At 55.9% G+C, this 15,554-nt stretch overlaps 5 protein-coding genes across 5 annotated transcripts; 3 read left to right on the plus strand and 2 right to left on the minus strand.

Annotated features, from left to right (window-relative positions):
- Positions 1-175: 175 nt before the first annotated feature.
- Positions 176-6,776, minus strand: F5144DRAFT_524130 (uncharacterized protein). Its single transcript, XM_066786784.1, has 3 exons — positions 1,836-6,776; positions 655-1,785; positions 176-593 (listed from the first exon to the last, which is right to left on the minus strand). Exons 1-3 carry the CDS (start codon positions 6,519-6,521, stop codon positions 477-479), a joined length of 5,934 nt encoding a protein of 1,977 aa, XP_066649009.1. The 5' UTR covers positions 6,522-6,776; the 3' UTR covers positions 176-476.
- A 716-nt stretch (positions 6,777-7,492) lies between these two features.
- Positions 7,493-8,443, plus strand: F5144DRAFT_57689 (uncharacterized protein). Its single transcript, XM_066789166.1, has 2 exons — positions 7,493-7,561; positions 7,632-8,443. Exon 2 carries the CDS (start codon positions 7,645-7,647, stop codon positions 8,200-8,202), a length of 558 nt encoding a protein of 185 aa, XP_066649010.1. The 5' UTR covers positions 7,493-7,561; positions 7,632-7,644; the 3' UTR covers positions 8,203-8,443.
- Positions 8,415-10,677, plus strand: F5144DRAFT_57723 (uncharacterized protein). The gene is made up of 7 exons (XM_066789184.1): positions 8,415-8,544; positions 8,603-9,136; positions 9,198-9,483; positions 9,565-9,699; positions 9,762-10,045; positions 10,145-10,284; positions 10,547-10,677. The coding sequence occupies exons 2-7, from the start codon at positions 8,684-8,686 to the stop codon at positions 10,557-10,559; spliced, it is 1,311 nt and encodes a 436-aa protein (XP_066649011.1). The 5' UTR covers positions 8,415-8,544; positions 8,603-8,683; the 3' UTR covers positions 10,560-10,677.
- A 1,799-nt stretch (positions 10,678-12,476) lies between these two features.
- F5144DRAFT_557119 (uncharacterized protein) lies at positions 12,477-13,189 on the plus strand. Its single transcript, XM_066788004.1, has 2 exons — positions 12,477-12,499; positions 12,560-13,189. The coding sequence occupies exon 2, from the start codon at positions 12,602-12,604 to the stop codon at positions 12,779-12,781; it is 180 nt and encodes a 59-aa protein (XP_066649012.1). The 5' UTR covers positions 12,477-12,499; positions 12,560-12,601; the 3' UTR covers positions 12,782-13,189.
- An 836-nt stretch (positions 13,190-14,025) lies between these two features.
- On the minus strand, positions 14,026-15,525 carry F5144DRAFT_477755 (uncharacterized protein; the record flags this gene model as incomplete). The annotated part of the gene is made up of 1 exon (XM_066785062.1): positions 14,026-15,525. The coding sequence occupies one exon, from the start codon at positions 15,523-15,525 to the stop codon at positions 14,026-14,028; it is 1,500 nt and encodes a 499-aa protein (XP_066649013.1).
- Between the last annotated feature and the right edge of the window lie 29 nt (positions 15,526-15,554).

The following is a 15,554-nucleotide window of genomic DNA, read 5'->3' on the forward strand; positions in this document are numbered from 1 at the left end:
CAGCACTTGTGCCGCGCAGTCGAAGTTTAAAAAAAAGGAAAAAGGTGAAGACAAAAAAGACCAGCGCTGGTGGGGGTAGTAATCATACGTGGCGGTCCGCATTACAAAGGACAAAATAAAGCCCATCCATCCGTTTCCTTGATTTCTGAGAATCATCCCCCCCCTCCTTGATCCCCCCCTTGATTCCCCTAGTTAGTTCGTTTCCCTGGTACTGAACACCTCTCTGAACGCCGTGCCCACAAAATCGTAATAAACCCCGGCCTCTTTCTTGATGTTAATAGAAAAACAAGTCCAAGTCTTCCATGAGCCTTCCCATCCGGCATCCGGAGTAGAATGTAGAGAAATCAGTACACCCGGTCGCAGGTAGGATGTCGGTCCCACTGAGGAGCCGACAGGATGGGTATCACAGCCCCCATGACCTGGTAGCAAAAAAAGCGCCCTCGTGAGAGTTGAGAAGGTACGGTACGACCAACGATTTACGAATCGGCCAGCTTAGCAAAGTGTTTCGACCAGATCCACCCGACGACGCCGCGCGGATCGTCTTGGTTTTTGGCTAGCCAGAGCTCGCCCTTTTCAGCGATGACGTCAAATATCTGGACAGGTTCGGTCAGCAAACATCCCTCTCACAATAGGTGGATATGGAGGATAACTCACTTCACCCGCTTGATACGTCAGGTAAGGATACCCCGCCTCATGCTTGGTGGTCTCGATGTTGAACTCAAATAGCGACGCGGCCAGCCAGAGCACGTTATACCCGTTGCTAGCAGCAGTCCCCCTGTCCCTAGACGAGGCCCTCGACGACCTGGCGCTCTCCTCCGGCCCATCGGGCAGCGGTAGCGCAGAGTTGAACAGACCCGAGAGACGCCTGGTCTGCTGATCGGCACCGGCGCTGTGGGCTGGGTAGCTCGAGTTGAAGGTCGAGTTCGAATCACGTCGGTTCGTTGACATGGCGGTGGACTCGGAGCTTTGCCTCGGCAGGCTCGTCGAGTCAAAGCTGCGGCCGGTACTGGGGCGCATAGAAAGGGGGACTGCGCCTACCGGGGGTCGGCTTCCGTTGGAGTTCTCAGCGGGCGTGACGGGCGAGCCGCCGCTGCCGCGGGGGTAGCCGTTAATACCAGAGTAGTAGTCGCGGTAGTAGTTGGCGGGGCTCGGGAGGGCGCTGCTCGCCGGGGATAAGCTGAACTGTCCGCTGTTACGCTTCACAAAGTCGGGCGTAGGGAGAGCCGGGATGTGATCACTGTTAATGGATAAGCCCCTCCCGCGGGGCGAGAGGATATCGCTCGGTCGTGACTTGGTTTTGGAGAGAATGGAAGAAGCATCGTCGGTGGTCGATTGAGACGCCCTGCCCTTAAGCGTGGGGTTGACGATCCCGAGAGCCTTTGCCCGCTCCTCCTGCAGCGCAAATTCTCGCTGGAAGCTGGTCACAATCTCAGAGAGCTCGGGGACGTGCGTAACGTCGGACAGCGGCGCCTTGACCTTCTCCTTCCAGATGGCATACCACGCCGCTTGGATGCTAATGAACTTGCCCAGGCAGATGTTCCCGATCTTGGCTGTCATGGCGGAAAGTTTGGGGAGCTCTTTCTTGAGCGTGTCGTTGAGCGCCTCGTACTGCTCAACCAGCTCTGCGAGTTGCTTGTCTACCTTCTTGCCGTTGGCCTTTAGCACCATGTATTTTTCGTAGTCCAGGCGCCGTTTCGCCCGCTTCTTCATAGCGAGTGAGGGGTTTCCGTAGCACCTGATGACCTGTTCAAACGGCTCAATGACATGCTTCCGAACGTCGGTAAGCTGGCAATGAATTAGCACGCAAATCAGTAGAACCGAGTTGGCAGCCTTACATGTTTCTCCAGGGCGATCTTCTCAATGTCTCTCATAGATACGTTGAACTGCACCCATTTGCTTTCCAAGTGGGCATAGTCTCGGGAGGGCTGGAGGCGCATGACGAGCTCCATGGAGGACAGATATTGAAGAAACTCGTGAACGTAAGTCGCAACGTTCCTGGAGTAGTACTCTACGTCACGCAGAACGACCTGGAGCCGTAGATAATCGTCCCCAAACTGCTGTTGAAACTTTTGGTAATCCTCGTCTTCGGCCGTCTTGGTGGCGGACACCTGCAATTTGTCGACGCGCTTGCCGAACGCTCTGGCTATCCCAGCCCGGACATCCGAGTCTTTGCGCTTCCTGTTGCCAACGATCTGGCCGACCAACTCAAAGTTCTTCTTAGTCTTGTTGATCTCGTCGATAGCATCGATCACTACCGTCCTCGCGCTGACCAGCGATTCGCGGTCCGGGTGGTCCTCTGGAGTGTACTTCAGGAGATGGGTGATAATATCGGGATACTTGGTAATGCGCTGCATCGGTTTGATGAGGAGCGAGTCCAAGTTCCAAGCACTGGTCAGCTCCTTCGCCACCTCATTGCACTCGTTGAGCCAGAGCATTACGGTCTTGTCTTCTTGTATCTGCACAAGCCGCTTTGAGGAGTTATCGCTAGATCTCAGATACACCTCATGAACTGCCTTCAGCTGCTCGATATTCTTAGAGAATACAGAGCCAAGCATGGTGAGGCGATCCTTTTCGTCGTTCCGCTCGAGCTTGTTCGCAGAGAAAACGGAATTCAGGGTCGCCGTGTCGGAGTCTTTCGCATCTGGCATTGGGGGAGGAGACCGCCTGCCTTTGGGGGTGTAGATGGTCGATGCTCCCTCCTTGAATTCGATTAACAGGGCGGCGTGAAAAGCGATGATCTCGTCCGTATTCCTAAAGATCAGCTTGACTGTCTTATTGTCCAGATTGGGGCACGCCTCGGCCGTGCCCTTGTAGATCTCCTCGACGACAGTCATGTCTCGGACAAAGGCATCCTCCGTGTCGATGAGCTCTCGGATAACCAGTTGCCTTTGCCGGAGCCGCTTCTGCTCTTCTTGCTCCTTTTCTGTCAGCGGGGTCTGGCCATCATAGAGTGTCTCACTGAGCGAGACACGTGATGGCTCTTGGTCAAGGCGGAGTTGAGAAAAGGACTCCGGAGGTGACACAGTGCCGGAAAGATCTCGTTCACCGTCTTGGCTGTATGCGTAACTTTCTGGCCGGCTTTCCGCAAGATACAAAGTGCTTTCCCGTTCATACTTGCGCTCCGTTGTGGGAGGGCGAGGAGGTTCACGTTCCGGGAGCGGCGCTACACTTCCGGGTTCCGATTCGCTCTGCTGCTTGAAGGATTCCGCAGTGGTGAGCTCGGGGAGTTGTTGCTGGCTACCCAACAAATCGGGTATCATAGGGGAGGGCGGGGCGCCGGATTGATCCAGCGGGGATGACTCTGGGCTGTGCGCGAGGTCGCCGAGGCTTGAGGCACAAGTACTGAGATCTCCTGTAGAAGCTGCGGCTCTGAACGACGCCCCGTCGTCATGGGTGTCTACTTCATGTGACTGGGATGTAGAACTCGGGTGCCCAGTGTCGCGGTCTTCACTCCCGAATGAGAAGTCGGTCCACGCGGAATGCTGACTTGAACGGTTCCCCGGTGCGAGCAGGCCAGGCACAGCCAGATTGTGTGACGCCTCCGGCAAGTTTTGGTACTCCGCCGGGGGCAGGTGACCATCAAGAGGCGTGCTAGGATCGGAGGAAGTGAAGATTGAGTCACGTAGAGCCGCAATGTTGTCGCGCAGGCGCGGTCCGGTATAGAAGTCTTCGATACGGTCCAGTGTTTCGACCTCAATCTGGGGTTCCCCAAATTGGGCATCGCCAAGATGCAAAGTCTCAGGAGCAATAATCTCAGGGGTAATGGTAGCGGGAGGCTCATCTGCTTGAGGCAAGTTGGTCTGGGGTATGGTTGCACGAGGCAGCTCCTTGTGGAACGGCCTGAAATCAGTTTCCGGGCCCAAAATCGTGATCGTGGTTTCGTAGTTGTCGGAGAAGGTGTACGGCCGGGGCACGTACTCGTCGTCTTCGGCCGGAGGAGGGGCAACGGCGGGTTCGGGCTGAGATTCGGGTTCGAAGGTCGCGCGAGTTGGTGTGAGCTCGGATGATTGTGGTCTCGGGACTGATGATGGATCAAGAGAAATTTTGATAGAAACGCTGTCGTCTTCATCGGCATCGTCATCAAATGGGGACTGATACGTTGCTCTCTTGGGTAGATCCGGAATGGGGATTTGCTCGGGGAGTTGCTGCTCGACTGTTTCGGGTTGAGGTGTGGGTTGAACTAAATTCGGCGTGATCACTCCCAACGCGCCGTGGATTGATATTGGCATTTCCTGTCTAGGGGGCTCGGTTTGCACCTCGGTATCGAATTCAGTTACCGCGCTTGTCATCGAGATGGCGGAGAGGGGGATGTCGTCCTGTTCGTCTAATGGGGACCCGGCGCCGGGGAAACTGCCTGGTATTTCTAATCTCAGTGAATCAAGAGGAGCACGGAACTCCTCCGCCGGTGGTTGGGGCGTAAGCATGTCCGCCTCAGACTCCTGTGATTCTTCGGTCTGGGGCTCTTGTTGTTCTGTTGCCGCGTCGGAGGGCCGACCATTGTCCCGGGCTTTCTTAGACGGTGTCGTCACAGAAGCCGTAGCAGCCGCCGCAGCCGTGGCGTTAGCAACAGCCGCCACTGCAGCCGCCTCTGCCTCAACCTTTGCCCTAGCGACAGCAGCTAACTCTTTCTTTCTCTTTTCCGCAGCGGCCTGCCTGACTTCTTTTGCTTGGGTTTCCCGGATGGATTTGCTGTAGGCAAGTTTGATGGTTTCCCGTCGTTGGGCGAAATCTATTGCGCCAACGGATACCTTACGCCTTCGGGGGGTCGGTTCGTCCGTCTTGAGGGTGCGTTGGGATTGTCTGAGAGGGGAAGCGCTTGCCTCTACGGTTCGCATTCTCGATGCTGCAGTCGTGGCGGTAGCAACTGACTGGCGTGGCCGAGAGCTCCGCAGGCTCGGAGACAATTTGGGAGTCGGCACAGAGACGTAGGCATTGAGCCGACTACTGGGTCGACTGGTGGGCCGGGTTGCAATATTTGACGGCGGTGGCTTACGAGCCGAGCTCGAGGTTCGGCTTGATGTCTTGGGGGCGGGGTTCCCTGTGGGCGTCCTCGCGCGTGTTGTTGTTGATGAGACATGCTGTCGGGATGTTCTCCCGCTGGATGTGGAATACTTGTTGAAGGTGGAGGGGGAGTTGGAGCGCGTCGACACCGGGCTTTCGTGGGTCGAGGCATCGTTCATTCTCCGAGCCAGCCGCGGAAGACGCGAGGTCGGGGAGGCCGGCGATGTGGGTGAGATTGGGGAGTCGACATCGTGCCTCGCTGCACCGTGATCCGGACGGCTCAAGGTCAGTTTGGATCCAGCAAGATCACTGCGGGCCCGAGAATGATGACTTTTTGGTATCTTGGACACGGGGTGATCCGTGCTCTGCTGCTCAACCGGGCCTGCAGCGCGGTACCAATCGGTTGGCGACGGTGGCTCGGTGTCCGCGATGTCCGGGTTCGAGAGAGTTCGCATCTGTGCCCGTGCAGGGTTGATGATGTTGGACTCGGAAGTCCTCCTCGGCCGGGCCGGTTCGATGCCGAACCCTGGTGTGACGGCGTCGCTCTGATCCGGCAGGATCTCGCCAAACAAAAGCCCATTTTGACGCGGCGCAGCAGGCTGTGCCATGGGCTTGGGTGATTTTGTAGTGGTGGAACCGGCGGTGCGAGGTCTGGATATCCTGCTTGCAAACGACTGTGAATTGCCAGACGTTTGGTCTTCGGTAGGCAATTTCGATCGTTGCGAACTTCGGGTTCCGGAGCCTTTACCTGTGCCGCGCCCTGTGTCCCTGTCTCTGTCTCGTGTCGCCGTCGTCCTGGTTGTACTGTGCGAGGTTGTACCGGGTGATCTCCCATTAACGCTACTCGACGCCGTGTCTCGGCCTGAGCCTCTCGGGACGGATTTCCGGCCGCCGGAGGCGGATTGAGAGGATGACTGGTCAAATTTCTTTTTGAGATCCTTGACGGTCGGCGGAACGCCCTCGGCGGCCGCTGACGATTTCGCACCCCCCGCCCCAGAAATTCCTGATCGGCTGTCGACGGGAGTCGAGGCGGAACGCTGGCCCGGTCGCAGGGCGCTGCGGTGGTTCACCGGAACGGCGGGGTGTTTCGGGGTCGTTCCGTTGCCGTTCGACCGCAACGACGGCGCTTGCCGTGTGCTGCTGGATACAGTCGCCTGGGCCATGGGGTCCTTCACTGGCGGGGAGGCATTCCCAGCATTCTCGGTCGGCTGCGCGCTCTGGTAGCTGCGGTAAAAGTCGGCGGGGTCTACAGAGTCGTCGGGAGGTTGTGGATGGTGGGCGGTCGCGAGGGCATTGGCGGAAAAAGCGTGCAGATTCGCGGCGGCGTACGGGTCGAAGGGGTCGGGCGAGTTCGGGCCGGAGCCGAGGGCATCTATGTCGTCGAAGGGGTCGCGATAATGGTGCTGGCGCTGTGGTGAGAGGGGCGATTGATCCTGGCTATTGTAATCGTAATGGTCGAGATGGTCGAGGAACGGGCCGGAGCGCGAAACAGGCTCGTCTCGGAGACTGCCATGGTCCATGGTGTCGTTGTACTCGTCCCTCCTCCCATCACTCTATGGCAGCTCCTGGCGGGCTGGCTGCTGCTACTGTGCACACGCCTCGGAGCGAACAAGATTTGAGGATTCCAGAGATCATCGACGTTCCATGCGGGCAACTGGGGTGGGCTTGGTGGGCGGGATGTTGGGGCCTGTCGAGGTTGATGCGCTGGCAAGCACGAGGATTGGTTGGATTGGGCTGGTCTGGCTGGATTGGCCGTCGGCAGAAGCAACTGGGGACAGCCCTGGGGGGAAGAAACAACGTCCATCCACCTCTGGCAGTCACACTCTCGGCACCGCTGCTGCAACCCGCGGATCCACCCAGAGCGCCAAGTTAAGGAAGGGGCTTCCTCCCTTTACAGTGCTGTGTATGTAGGCAATTCGCAATACAGGCAGGAACCCGTCCCATCCTCGCGGCCGTTAAATGGGGTATTCACTCTTCATGTAGTCACAATGCAGGTGGCCTGGTTGAGTTGTGGGCACTTGTCAGACTGTGTGTAAATACAATGAACAAAGTCAAACTCGGCAGCTAGCGCAGATACAAGGAAAGTCACGGTAAGTATTCGTATTGTCCTCGGAATGCTTCGAAACCCTGAACGCAATTTCCTGTGCTATGGGGCGCCCGGGCTCGTCCTATGCGAAGGCGGCTGCAGCAAGAAAAAAAAAAGTCGCACACAGCGGGGTTGCAATTGGAAGTGCATTGCATGTCAGCCAGGCTCGAACCGGGGTCCAGGGAGGTTGCTTGCGAGGAAGGTTGGAGGATCAAGCAGATTCGGGTTCGAAATGGATTGATTCTACGAATACTGATGAGGAAGCAACTGCCCGATTTGGATTTGGGCTCATGCCCACCTTCGTTTTGCCATCCCCCTCCTAGCCTTTCTCACTCGCTGCCCCTTTTCTCTCTGCTTCTCGGTTTCAAGTTACCTTCGGTTTCGTGTATTTCGGGAATCTATTCCCCTCGAAAAGCAAGGTTAAACCCTGGCTGAGTTCGGTTTGAGTTCGGATGGAAAGCCAAAAGAAAAAAAATCCGAGGAATAGTTAGAGGGATGAACCCCAACGCCACAGTGGTTCCTGGATGCCCGTGCGAGTAATTACTTACTTGTAGTTAATGGAAGTTCGCCAGAGGCAGCTAAAGATTCGAGGTCTGCTGCCGTCGAGAAGCATAAACTCTCACAGACTCTGTGCCGATCTCCCAATAAAAAAAGTAAGAACAGTAAAAAAGATAAGGCCAACGGCTTCTTTTCCAAGCCTCCATGCTTTTACCTTGCACTTGCCTGCCCTTGCTGCCCTCCTGCTGTGCTTGCCTCGAGGTCTCTTCGGGTCCCACTTTCCGTATTCCGATCGCTCCCAGGGTTGGTTGGGAATTTCGTTGGCAGCGAATCGCGGGCGTCCGATCCGAAGGCATGAAAGTCGGCCCAGTGGGTGTGGCTGCCTAATGACGCCCATAATCGACAACGATTCCCCAGAAACCCAGAACACGATCCTGTGTTCTAGCTGCAGAGCTGCAGTTCATCGAGCAGCCCCGCGAGCCCCGTTTCAATATCCGCCAACCAGGAAACGAACATCTCCCCGCAAGGGCAAACGATGTTGGGCAGCGTGGCTTGACCCCCAACAAGGACCAAAAAAAGGTTGTCACAAAACTGGCTCGACTGGGCAAACCGTTTGAGGCTGTCAGCCATCCCGACCCATCCACGCCCCCCGACGCGCCGACGCGCCGTCACACAACCTCCGCAGGGCATCCAACCCAGTGCGCGCTTGCCAGTGCTCACCAGTGCCACTCGCCTGCTTCGGGCTTGGCTACCCTACTTGTTGGAGCCGGTGGCCGCCCATCCAATCGGCCAGCCTAAATGCGCCTGTCTTGCTCTATGTTCAACTGAAGAACGGAATTGACTGATGAAAAGAGCCCATCTGAATCCCAATTCATCTCATCCCGCACCACTCCTACCCAATCACCCAGCAGCACATGTCGCCCGGCTGTTGATAGGTTTTGTCTCTCGCCATCAAGCTGGTCAGTCGGCCTCTCATCTTTGACGAGGTATGCACCGACAGGAACTTTGCTCGCTCAGGAACATCGTTGGGGGTCATTCGAAGCCGTTGGGCTATCTACAGAAGCGACCGGTGGAGCCCATCGACCGGACCCCGCATCAATGGACCCGGCTTCGGGTCCGGGGTCCCGAAAGAGGGGCCGAGACCACGCCGGAGGGTTAACCGGGCCTAGCTCCGTTGAACCACCGGCAAAGCACGTCAAGTGTGGGAAACCACCCAACGTCATCATCAAACACGCACTGCTCGCCCAGTATTACCCGGAAATCCAGACGTTGCGTCAATACGCCCTCTCAGAGCTGCCCTCCTCTTCGCGTATTCGACGGAAGAAGATCGGATCAGTAGGCCTTGGCCATCTCTCTCCTGACAAAACCCCTACGGAAGATGAGCTTGCCCTGGGTGAGCTTCTCGACACAACCATTGTGGCATGCCGCCAACGCCCCGAGGTCGACCACGGCCATCGCTGGCTGCAATGGGTCGGCTTCTCGCAGAAAGGCGACGAGTCGTATGTGACCCTCTCAGATGGCCTCAAGGGATCCATCTACTCGCAGTCCGAGGTAAGAGGGCGATGCTTGTAGTGTACCGGATGACGTAACTCACATGTCCATGCGCTGAAAGATCGTTGATTTTACCGTTTGGCTCCTATTCTCCAGGGAAGACGCTGGCTCCTGGCCAAAGCACGCCTTGTGCGATGGATTCAGAAAGCAGGCCGGCCAAAGCAACAGACCCAACCCTGCTGCCGCGTCGACTATCCCCGGATTATACTCAGCTTATCCCAATCAGCATGTTCACGCACTGAAGCAAAGCCCTTGGCCGCAACTTCTCATGTTGCTGGGGAAAGAAGGGGAGCGCATCATGATCGACTTATTAGTTGACTGTGCAATATTCAGGTCCGTGAAGGCTGGTAAGAGGAACCTTTATCAGATGGGCGGAACCCCCATCTCGGAGCTCGAAACTTTACCACAGGCCAATGACAACGCAAAAGCTCTCCTTGTGGGTGTTGGCCAGAGAGATGCTGGTCTCCGTCCCTCCGAAATTTCCTTTGCCAGGAATAGGATGCTTTACGCCAGGGCCGCCCTCAATGCCCGAGGCCTCGTCCAATTCGGCCTCCGTCATATTCGTATGTCTTCTGTCTTCTTCCGTTACTTTGCTTATCCCATAATCCGATACTCACCAGACTAGATGTTCTGAATCGATTTCCTTACAAGGCATCTGCAAAACTTGACCAGAACCATGATGATGTCGTTCATATCATGATGTATCTATTTCCCCGGCAATTCGGTCTTCACAACGTGTTTACATCGGCTGTGAATCGAAGGCAGACGGCCCAGAAGGTTCAGGATTATGCGCTCCGTGAGGAAGAGATAGCAGCCAAGTACTCTCTGTCTGAGCCCAAAAAGAAACCTGTCAAACATATCCCCAAGAGGCTCAGGGGCAAGACGGTGGACCTAGTCCAACGATTGCAGGTACTTCATTCACGGTGTTCTTACGCAGAGATGCTGCAGCATTATTGCCCAGTAAGTCCATTTCTTCTCGTGCATTGAACCTGGCGCTCATATATTCAGGTTCCCGGGGAAGCCAGGAGTCAAAAAACGACCCAGGCGACTTCCGGTCCAGCGCTGCCGCAATCTTCTAGGCCCCCAAGCAAGCACAAAAGAACGGCGAAGGGCCTGAAACCGCCAGCTACACCTATCGTGAATATGCAGTACGCCTCTCTTACCGAGTTAGCCACCCCGGCTGCGAGTGTTTCTGCGTTTTGTCAGGCTGTCATCTCTCGAGTCATCCCCAATGAATTTTGGGGCCAAGAGTCCATCCAGGAGCACAATAAAACGTGCTTCCTAAAAAAGATCCATCACTTTGTTTGTCTTCGGCGCTTCGAGAGCATGTACCTACACGAGGTGATGCAGGGAATGAAGGTAGGCGCAGTTACCGTACTCGTTCTCTGGCTGATATTGACGGTCCGGCAGATTAATGACATAGAATGGCTCACGCCGCCAGGGCTGGGCAACCAGAGGAGCTCCCAGTCAGACACGCGAAAGCGAACAGAAATCTTCTACGAGTTCTTGTACTATCTCATCGACTCGTTCTTAATACCCTTGATTCGCAGCAACTTTTACGTGACCGAGTCCAATGTTGACCGGTACCGTCTCTTCTTCTTCCGCCATGATGTTTGGCGCTACGTGGCCGAGCCGGCCCTAGCTGTTTTGAAAACGACCATGTTCGAAGAGGTGAAGATGGAGGACGCTCGCCAGATCTTACAGTCACGGCGGCTGGGCTACTCTCACGTTCGACTCCTTCCGAAGCAGAATAAGATGCGCCCGATCATGAATCTACGGCGGCGTACACTTCTCCCAGGAAACAGCAAGCTATTAGGGCCCAGTATCAACTCAATTTTAGGCCCGGTCGCCGCGGTGCTCAAACTTGAGAAGGTGAGACCATTGTTCATAGCACGCAGGATTGGTCCACTGACACAAAAGAAAAACAGACCTTGAACCCGAGTCGGTTAGGTACGTCACTCTTCTCTGTCGGAGATGTTTACCAGCGCATCAAGGCCTTCAAAACCAAGCTCGGTGACGGGCAGCACAAGTTTTACTTCGCCAAGGTAGACGTCCAAGCAGCCTTCGACACGATCCCTCAGGACGCCATGATCGAGCTCCTCAAACAAATCCCCCAACAATCCCAATACAAACTCCTCAAGCACGCCGAAGTCGCCCTATCCGAGTCACCCACCGGCAGCGCCACAAACACAAAACCAACCCGGCGCTGGCACACCACCGCCGCCAGCAGCACCGACACGCGCCCTTTCCCCCAACGCCTCGAAGAAGAAGACGCCCCCTTCCGCAACAAGAAGAAGCACAAGAACGACACCGTCTTCGTCAGCAGCGCCGCGCACGCGACCCACCACGCCCGCGACCTGCTGGCCCTCACCGCCGCGCACGTCCAGCAAAACCTGGTGCGCGTCGGCAAGAAGTTCTACCGCCAGCGCGCCGGCATCCCCCAGGGCTCCGTGCTGTCGTCCTTGCTCTGCAACTACTTCTACGCCGACCTCGAGCGCACTCGCCTACCCTTCCTGGTGGGCGCCGAGGACGATGACGGCGACGACTGCATGCTGATGCGGCTGATTGATGATTTCTTGCTGGTTACCACCGACAAGGGCAAGGCGAGAAGGTTTGTGGAGGTCATGCATGGGGGGTTGCCGGAGTATGGCGTGGTGGTGAACGCGGCAAAGAGTTTGGTGAATTTTGAGCTGGTGGTGGGGGGGGTTGAGGTGCCGAGGGTTGGGGAGGGGAGCGGGTTTCCATACTGTGGCTTGTTGATTGATTGTGGGACGTTGGCGGTTGCGAAGGGGAGGGAGGGGTTGAAAGAGAGTGGTATGTGCTTGCTTTCCTGGCCGTTCTGTTTCTTCTTTTTCTTTCTTGGGAGGGGAGAGAGGTGCTGACTATGGGGATGTAGGCATCTTCAACTCCTTGACGGTGGAGTATTCGCGCCGTCCTGGGAAGAACTTTAAGCGCAAGGTCATCAGTAAGTTGAATCTCTTGCCATTGACTGGTTTCCTGAGGCCAACGGTAGCCCTTCACTATGGTTCGCACTGCTAACGTACAGTCAAGACACCTTCAAAATCCAATCCCACCTCATGTTCTTCGACACCTCACACAACTCGCGCCGGGAGGTTCTCGCCAACATATACTCAGCCTTTGTCGAAACAGCTACCAAGATGTGGGCGTATGCCCGATGCCTGGCTAGTCGGCCGAGTACAGCGGTTTTGATCGGTAGGTGACACCTTGGTGTGGATAGTAAGTTGCTGGTGGATTTGAACACGGCTGACCTAGAGAATGTTGCAATGTAGACACAATTAAGGCGCTAATCGACGTTGCCGTTGTGCTACTGACAAGCCGGGTCAGGAGGGAACGGTACCCGGGCTATGTGTGCTCTGTCAATAAGCAGGAGACTGCTTGGTAAGCTCAGGCCATGAAACCCACATATGTGATTTGGCCTGTATACTGACGGGTGGCAGGCTTGCTATGGTGGCGTGCAGACAAGTGCTGGTGAGGAAACAGGCGGGTTATCGGGATGTAATTGCATGGTTGGAGGAGGAGACAAGGAAGTGCTCGAGTCGGAAAGGGCTGGATGTTAAGGTGTTGGTTGGCGTTGCGAAGGATGGCTTGGTCTATCAGAAGGTTGCTGGTGATAAATGGCATTGAGTTCAGTGCAGTGTGGTTAATAAAGCTAATGAGTACTAAGGGCTGGTGGGGATGAATGTAAACAACCCACAAGAGCGTTAATGAATCACCTGATAAGATTTGCAAGAACGGCCTGATCTAACAATCTAACAGTAGCGAAAAGAAGGCTGACCAAAAAGGTGCAAAAAGTGCAAAACGAATGCCCGGTGGCGGACCGAACCGTTGAGGTGTTCATACAGAAGAGGTAATCCAAAGTTTACTTTCCAAGACAAACGGTTCAGTTCCTGAGACGCGGCCCATAGAGCCACGCCACCACCGGGCACCCGAAAGGCGACCCGGTTCTGCGGCCTTATCTAGCACGGCCGTGCCGGGAGGTCGGATCAGTCTTCCATCTCATACCACCACGGCCACGACCCACTCTCTTGTGAGGGTTGTTGGGAGAAGGACAAGGTTGATGGAGCTCGGTCACTGCACAAGAACCAATCTTGTATTTAAGCTGGTGGGCCATGGAAGGGTTACTCGAGAATATACACCGCCATGAGTTTGCAAGGGTGAGACTGATACAGAGCATTGGATCAGTAAGGTTGGATAATTGCAGTGAGGAGTGATTGACAGTGAAACTATCAACCATGATGGGAATGATTGCAGTGCGAGAGAGACTTCATCATTCATTGCTCATAACCCAACCCCTCTATCTCTGTAAAGAAGGCCGCTAGCTAACAAACAGCACGCTGAAGTAAGGAACAATTGCAATAGAACCAAAGAGAAACACCAAGACCAAGTCTGAGAAGTTTCTGAGATGCAACGAACAAAACATTCTAAAATAGTGGCAGAGTGAGAATGAATAAAGTACGCAACAAGGATATAAACCCCAAAACTCAAAGCCAAGAGAAACAAAAACTAAACAGGACTATATGATGTATTGCTCTCTCATCACGGTCATCATCTCTGAACGTCAAGGCCGAAGCCATCAAACAAAAACAAGCCCCAACTCCTAATAACCAAAAAGTAAAAAAAAAAAGAAAACAAAATGGGAGAAAGCAATGCAAAGAAGAGAAGTAGCCAGGCATGATTTTCCCTTCCACCCATCCCAACCCATTTTTGATCAACCTTCCCATCTATCCATCCTCCCATTCATCGGTCCATCCAGAACCAGGCCCATCCCATCCCTCCTAATACCATGCCATGCCATACCGCCCCTTAAAATAATATCCCCATCCACTCCACTCTCCATCATCTGTAGTTATGTTGTGTTTTCCCTTCCATCAAAGATACCCCCCCGTTCCCTCCATGCTGATATCACTGAAGGCCGTCACTCCGACGCCTCCCTTAATGCTTCCCTTGGGGCTCTTATCCCCGCCCATGCTCCTCGCCTCCAAACTAGCCCCGCCCGCATCCGAGACGGGAGTCAACATCCTGCCAAGACCCTTTTCCGAAGGCGTCCCCCGTCTGCTGTGGGGCGAGATGTCGACAAGCACCTGAGCGGGGGTGACGACAATCTCGTCCTCGCCCTTGCCCAGCTCGTCGCCCTTGCGCAGGACGAGCGGGAAGAGGACGACGCGGACGGTGGTGTTGGCGCCCTCGAGCTCTTCGTTGGTCTTGCCGGCGTTGCCGGACGCCTCATTCATGAGCGCGGCGTTGAAGGTGACGGTCTCGGTAAGTTCGCCGGTGTCGTCGTACTCGGGCTGCAGCGGCGGCAGCATCATGTACTCGGCCCGCTGGCACCGCATCTCGATGGCGAGGAGGACGGCCTCGCGCACGACGCGGCGGAGCTGGGACTGGATCTGGTCTTCGAGGTTAGACGGCGGCGGTAGTATTTTCGAGAGGGTGTCCAGGATGGCCTGGACAACGGCCTCGGTGTCCTGGTCGCGCTGCTTCTTGAAGGATGGGCGGCGCGAAAGCAGGGTAAGGGTGACGGCGCGCCACTGGCGGACGGCGTGGGGCGGGCCGACGTCGATGAGTTGTTTTTCGAGCTGCTTGAGTTTCTGGCGCTGCTCGCGGTCCATGCCGAAGAGGTAACGGGTGAAGACGAACTCCCAGATCATGGTCATGGTCATGCTCATGAAGATGTCGCGGCGGCGGACGCGGTCGTTGAGGTAGGTGTCGACGTTAGAGCCGTCGAGCACCGCGTTGTCGAGGCGGTCGATGAGCTTCTCGTCACTGAATTCGGATGTCAGGCGGCAGGCACGCATGTCGCTGAATTTGGAGAAGCGCAGGACCCATTGCTGAACGTGGGCACACAGCTGTTGGCAGCGGTGATCAAAGTAGTCGATGTCGCGTTTGTTGAGGAAATCCGGGTCGTCCGCTGGCCGGGTCTGTTCAAGGATCTGTTGTTGCAGCTCGCGGATTTGGGCTGTCGACGCCTCGAGTTCCCCACGCAGCTGGGCGATCTCGACATCCTTGTCCTTCACGGCGCGGGCGTACTGAGCCGCAGAACCGCGGGCCAGGTCGAGCTCCCGCGCGGTTTGGGCATATTCCGACTCGATGCGGCGCAGCTCCTCGGTGTGCTTGACGGCGATGGCCGAGGTGGAACTGCGTAGGCCTTCGTTTGTTTGCTTTAACCTGTCAATGACATCGTTGGCCTCCTTGACCATGCGGCGGAGCGACTCGATCTCGGACTCGCGCTCGGCGAGAACGGTGGCATTGCGGTGGGTATACGATGAGTCGGATTGGGAGCGGGCATCGGCGAGCATACGGTTTTCTGCTAGGAGTTGCTCGACGCGCGACTCGAGTTCGAGCACTTGCATGCTCTGACGGCGACGCATGCTGTGCGGTCGAGTCGGTGAGCGTGGCG

The sequence above is a fragment of the Chaetomium tenue genome (genome assembly GCF_020726465.1).
Source record: "Chaetomium tenue strain MPI-SDFR-AT-0079 chromosome Unknown F5144scaffold_1, whole genome shotgun sequence".
NCBI classification, from domain to species: domain Eukaryota; kingdom Fungi; phylum Ascomycota; class Sordariomycetes; order Sordariales; family Chaetomiaceae; genus Chaetomium; species Chaetomium tenue.